This window comes from Dendroctonus ponderosae, unplaced genomic scaffold (assembly GCF_020466585.1).
Source record: "Dendroctonus ponderosae isolate FM_Combo_2020 unplaced genomic scaffold, Dpon_F_20191213v2 Dpon_F_20191213_6, whole genome shotgun sequence".
Lineage (NCBI taxonomy): Eukaryota > Metazoa > Arthropoda > Insecta > Coleoptera > Curculionidae > Dendroctonus > Dendroctonus ponderosae.
In genome coordinates, this window is record NW_026018814.1 from 10,603,534 (window position 1) to 10,610,115 (window position 6,582).

The 6,582-nt window shown below is 29.5% G+C and overlaps 2 protein-coding genes across 2 annotated transcripts in view; one reads left to right on the forward strand and one right to left on the reverse strand.

Annotated features, from left to right (window-relative positions):
* The window catches only part of LOC109536879, a 14,688-nt gene extending 12,518 nt beyond the window's left edge, over nt 1-2,170 (forward strand). The window contains exons 3-4 of the mRNA XM_019903326.2: nt 841-975; nt 1,798-2,170. Coding sequence (XP_019758885.2) covers nt 841-975; nt 1,798-2,006 — 344 coding nt within the window. The 3' untranslated portion in view covers nt 2,007-2,170. The remainder of the gene's footprint in view (nt 1-840; nt 976-1,797) is intronic.
* A 1,640-nt stretch (nt 2,171-3,810) lies between these two features.
* LOC109536887 lies at nt 3,811-5,745 on the reverse strand. Its single transcript, XM_019903334.2, has 2 exons — nt 5,067-5,745; nt 3,811-4,291 (listed from the first exon to the last, which is right to left on the reverse strand). The coding sequence occupies exons 1-2, from the start codon at nt 5,185-5,187 to the stop codon at nt 4,038-4,040; spliced, it is 375 nt and encodes a 124-aa protein (XP_019758893.1). The 5' UTR covers nt 5,188-5,745; the 3' UTR covers nt 3,811-4,037.
* Nucleotides 5,746-6,582: the final 837 nt, after the last annotated feature.

The following is a 6,582-nucleotide window of genomic DNA, read 5'->3' on the forward strand; positions in this document are numbered from 1 at the left end:
TAGTGATGGTGCTCTTTTGTGAGCACTACACTTTGAACTGCTAGTGTTAAGTACTTTACTTACGTTATTTTCACATTCGGGTTAGTTTGTTTTTTATATCCTATAACGTTAATTTATTTTCGATATTTTTGAAAATGGTCCATCAATATCAACCTGTACGAACATTTTTTTATCAAAAACTTTAATAATGTTTAATTTATTTAAGACTAAAAAATAATTTTTTCTTGAAACGCAAAGCTTTGGATGGACAAATAACATGCTTTACGCGCACCTTATAATAAACTGTGTTTCTTTGGAAGATGTCTAGTAGGCGATTTGATATTAACACCCAATGGTAATATTTATGATTTTTAATTATATTAATTAATTAAATTAGGATCAAATTAAAATTTTTGGGAAGAACACTAGCCAAGACCAACTAGTAAAAATCTGAAAAGCGCTAGTTCTAAGAAAGAATCCCCATTTTAAAAATTATCTCTAGAAAAAGCCAAATCGAAAAAACCAATTGTTACTAAAACTTAAAAAACATTCTATACATTTTAATATAATAAACATACGTTTCATTAGCTATTAAGCAAGCTTTTTACATTCTACTGCGGATTTTGGTTATCATTGTTGTCATTTTACAATCTATACTTTTTATATTATTTTAAGAGTGTTGCTTGGTTCAATTTGTTAGCTACCCTAAATAGCCTTGAGTTAATTTACGATAAATTATAAAATTCGAGTAAAACATTATTAAAATATGGTAAAAAACTATGCAGCAACGTGAAACTTTTCATTGTGTAATCGTTATTTGAATTGAATTTGAATTAATGCATAATTTGAATTTTATTTTAGGTGAAACTTCACACTTGTGGAAATATTTAACGGAAATCGACAACTCACTCTTAGAAAACGATATAGACGTTACTTCTTGTTCGCAAAGAATAACGTGTTGGACGGTAAAAAAATCGTCGCAAAAAGTTGCTGAAGGTAAAAGATATTCATCAAAATGAAAAATTTGTTTGAAATATTAATTTAGATTAATAGATGTATAATTTTCCCATTAGTAAATCTCTTGATTGTATATCTAGACAAAGGAATGCCTTAACTTCATGTAAATTTTTGTTTTTACGTAAAAATAAGTTGTTGATAGCATGGAAGCAGGCTGACCAGATATTTGAAACCAAGTGGCTCAGTTTATGCTTCGCTGTTTCCAAGAAAAGCAAATAAACACGATATTTTTTTTCAATTGCGATTTTTTAAAAGTTCCTTGTGACTAAAAAAATGTGTTAGTTGTTTTTACGTGCTGTGTGAATTTTGAAACTTGCAAATGGGAGACAATRTTTAWATTCCTSASKTTTCTTMWGMARMAKGYYTACAAAATAAGAWTATAAWTMAATMGTSAKARAKWCSAATARCTTCATTAATGATWTTRWATMKTATTATATATATTCAATTTCAGGTTCAYATAATTATTGATGCGGCACGTATTYTTTGTATGGGCAAACTTAAAGTTCTTCATTTAATTGTATTATATTGGATGTCATGTATTAATGTCCGATAAATTAAGACTTGAAGGGACTAGTGAAACGTTTTAAGCCCGTTTGAAATTGTTCTGATATAATCAAAATGAAACTTCCTCATGTTTTAAAATTTCAGTAAATATAAAAAATATGTTAAAATATCTTATAAACTGAATTTTCTACTATGGAGAATGATATTCACTTTACAATTTTGCTTCATAAAAAGTGCACTTGAACTGTTTTACTTGTCAATTATTATAAGATGTTTAAGACAATATATTATTTTTAGGCAGAGGTTCCAGTACCGATAAAATTTTCGATGGCATCGCAAGTAGCAACTGGTTCCAAACCAACTTGCTAAATTCGGTATTCAGAGAAGCCGTTCAATATGGAGTTGAAGGTAGAAACTGCACATCTATTTACAGAAAATGTAAAATTAACCATGATTCTATGTATTATTTTGTTAAGTACTTTATAGATAATTTAAATAGCCGATAAACGTGTATGCAAATGTATTTAATAAAATGTTTGTATGCTCTACTGATTTATTCAATATCGATTGTTTTCTCAAATTCATTAGGAACATTTTTCCAAATATTATAAATATAAAAAAGAATGCAGAAATTACCACTTTCTTTCATGTTTAAGCATTATGGAATACTTCGCTAAGTAAGTAGTAAATCCACTGATAAGAATAAAAAATAAAAAATTGGCTTATGAACTTAGGCTTAGGAAAGTTATGACGGCAGATTTCTACGCATCACCCTGTGTATCAACCATTAATTTAAAATAAGCATTAAGAAATCAGGTTTTTGAATCGCCTGTTTTACTGAAAAGAAACAATATAAATTAATTAAGTAATTTGCTAGTTGTGATACGGGGGCCCGAATATTCGATTGAACAGATCGCACAAGTCAGAATTCTCATAAATTATATGAAGTGAAGTTTTATGATTCATTTAAATAAAAAAAATTAACGCCGATATTTCAGGGTAATACAATCAGCGTTTCTGAATACGTAATGAAATAAAATCGGTTTGAATTTGTATTAATTTATTAGTTTTAAATAAAATCACAAAAAATACATTTAGGAATTTAATGGAAAATATTCTGTAATCACAGGTAAAAAATATATTATGATCTTTAGAAATAACTATGATGTCAAGTTCTAAATAACATAATAAAACATCGGCCTTCGTTATAGAAAATTATTCTAATTAAGCAAATTTTTATGTAATAATGACAATCGATATGGGGTGACCCAAACACACTTGACGAAAGTTCCTCAGCAATTTGAATTGAATTGAATGTTAAAATACATTGTGACAGGCTATATTTTTCTATACAAAAAAGGTAGCTTTAGTCAACAGCTATAGTCTAAGCCGTTTTAAAGGAAAAGTGACATTTTAGGATAAAAAAAATACACAATTTACACACACAATTTATCGTGAAAAACCAACGCCCTTTCAAACTGAGCATTTAAACTACAATTTTCTCCAGTGGCGTAACGGTCGGGAAAAATAGCCCATATAACTCCAAATTCTACCCTACGAAAGCACATCGAGCACTTACATCTGAAATAGTGGTTAAAATATATTGCATTTTCCCCGTGCAACAAGATTAGTGAATTTGTTCTTGTAAATTCCTCCATGGCACATTAAATTTTTTATATATTACAGAATAATTTTTTTTACTGATACTAGGTTTTTAATATGCCAAGCGACGATAAAAAGTGTAAAATGTGATGCAAATGAAAAAATTACAAATGTTGAGTATTTGAATTAAAGATCCAAATTAAAAGTCTTAGTGTACAATAAAATGTATTAGATTCAAAAATCCATCGCATTTTAAAATTTTTAATTGCATTCATTTTAATAGAAAATAATTTCAAACCTATTTAAATTTAAAAAAATATATAAAAAACAAAAATTACATATTTACTTCAACTTCCTAAATTTTCTATGAAAATTAATATGTGAAACATATTATTCTGCCTCTGAAATATTCGTTCTATAACCGAAAATCCTGTATGAGCAAAGGACTCCATTTCATTCCTGATAAATGCAAAGCATGCCATAACAATAATTACTCCACATAAAAGTAAAAACACCCATTATTTTTCCCATCAACGAATGTCAGCGCAAGCTAATTAGAAAGTAGAACAGAGCAACAAATTATGGATTTTGGCGTTAACGGGTGGAGCTCTTAACCGAATTAGACAACGTTTGTACTGACTTATATCAACTTGTTCCCATGCTTTCAAAACAGTTTATAATCACATATAGTCTAAAAATAAATGTGCATACATTTAAAAAAATCCTTTAATAAGTGCTGCAAACAAACCATAGGTACATAAAACACTAAGTTACAACTCTGCAAATTTTTTATCTGAAACTGGAGTAAAAAACTAACAAAAGTGTTTGGATATGGTTTAAACCAAGCAACGAATCTTCCAGTCACAAATACACTCCAAACAGTTTGAAAATGTTGCACAAATTGCTCCAAATCCGCTTCTATAGGATCTTCCATATCAACCATTGTTAAAGCATTCATTCAAGTCGGTCAAATACACCGCTGCTGCCAGCATTCCAGTGTTATTCCTTCCAATGGCAAGGAAATTGCAATGCAGGAAGATATAGTCTTCACTAATGGATAGATTGAGGCCAGATTGGAATACATCCTGGAGATTGATGTTGAGTATTTGAACTTTCGTGGTCACCTGGTACATTTCTCGGATCATGTCCTCAAGTGCTCGATCTGAGACGAATTTTCCAAGCAAAAATCCTGCAAACAGGATAATTGCAAAATAATACAGGAAATTATGTGTATTTTATGGGTAGTAGACGGTATCAGGAGAATAGTCTTTGCTTCAGAAATAGAAGGGGAAAAATGCACTTTTTTCGAAATATAAATACAGGTAAAATTGGAAATTTTGTATAAAACAAAGGCGACGTTTCCGATCAAAATAATATACTTTTTGTGCTGTTATCTACCACCCCTAACAGTTTCTCTGAATATTTTATGTATTAAAAATCAACCAAAAAACGTCCAAAAGTGCAACACAATGATATAATTTGTAGCATTTAAATTTTATTTGTTTTTGTTTTTAAATAATGGCAACTTTTCCTTCTAGCTCTACGTAAACTTGCATCTGCTTTATATACAATATAAAACGTGCAGGCCAACATAATTTATTTTAAAAGAAATAGGTACATTAGAAAATAATTATTTATAGTGTGTTTTTGCAATTTTCCTATTTGAAAGCGTAAAATCATTAAGTCCATCTGAGTTTAGTTACGTGTTTATGAAATCATAAATAAATAAACCAATATCTAATACTTTTTTAGTAGGAAAACAAAATTTAAAGTAAATTTGATCAAAATTAACTTTTAAATGTTTTCCAGCAATCGAAAACCAGGCCAATACAAAGCGCGCTGTTTAACTAAAATGTGAGAAAATTTTACATTTTCCAAGAGCAAACTTAAATTCCACCTGGTTAAGTTTGTTTCAATATATTAGCTATTGAAAAAATCAAAAAAGCTGGAAGCAACTTACTAACCTCCTACTATAGAGAAAAAAGCCACAGTCAATAGAAAGCTGCAACAAAATCTTTTGGTGACAAACTCCGAATTGGCTTGACTCACATTCCTGCTCGTTTCAACACTTAAAATTCTTTGCATATTGATTGAACAATAACGTTGCCATTCACCAATAAACCACTATCAAAGGACACATAGCTAACAATAGCAAAAATTAATTTCGAAAATGCCGTTTATTTTTACATCAATAGCTGCTATACACCTGTTGTTAGCGCCGACTACTATCTGAACTCGAGAAAATACGATTTTCAACTAACGCGAATTTTCGTCGCCGCCCATTCATATGAACAGGAAAAACTGGCAAACATGAAAAACTCAATGAGGAAAATTATAGTGTACGTTCAATGATCTATTTATTGGAGGATAAACTCACGGCCCAATTATTGTCAACATTTTCTTGATCAATTCAATTTTGCAAGCAGGGGAAATTAAACAATTTTCCTTTAAAGCAACTAAACCTGGACAAAGTAAACTTTAATAATATTATTGGCTGACTAGTGACAAAACATTTCAGAGCTTATTCAATTTTTTTTCATTAAGCATTTTTATGGTATTTTGTTCGGTAACTTGGAAAGTACTACAGCATTTCGGTTCCTTCCACTGCAAATATTTCATCTGTACTTAAATGAAACATTTGAAAATAAACCTGAAAACCGGAATCAAATAGTGCGGAATTTTTCAAACTGGATAATTTATAGTTTGTTTGTTTGATTTGACTGGGTATTATTTGTAAAACCTCCATGCTCGATATAACCACATTCTATACAAACTTCATAAATAGATGAGAAAGTAAAAATAATATGTCTCTCGCATGAAATCGCAAATTTTTCAGGATTTCTTGGCCTCTTTCCAACAATTGAAACTACAACAGGTTGACTCACAATTACTATTTTATGTAGTCTGGCCATCGTTTTCGCGAAAATCTGCTGAAAATAAACATTTCCCTAAATAAATTGATTGTACCAGTAATTTAACAAAGGCATCAATCGCCTAGTTATTTATATTAAAATGAGATTAAAAATATTATACTTTAGACAAAACTGTTCATTTGCAAAATATATATTCGTAAAATTTTCCATCTACCAGCCAAGTTGAAACTAAAACTAATACAGAATTGTTAAAAATAAAAAATAGAAATACGTTTGAGTTTGAGCAAAAGATGATGATTAATCTTTCTTTATCCCAAAAGGATTTTTTCCTTTATCCCAATTAATAATTGATATCGTAAAAAAGTCAGCAAATTCATTGTTGCACGTTGCTGTTCAGTTTATGACAAAAATCGTGTCTCTTTCATGACTTGCCAAATTTATTTTTGTGATGAGATGATAATGACTAAAAGTTTAAAATCATTTTAATGGCGCTTATTGAAGGATACCGTAAATATTAGTTGCATGGCCATATTTTTCGCCTTCCCAATATCCTAGAGCAAATATTTGAACACTAACTTACTACAAAATTGTGTATCAAATCGTCTTA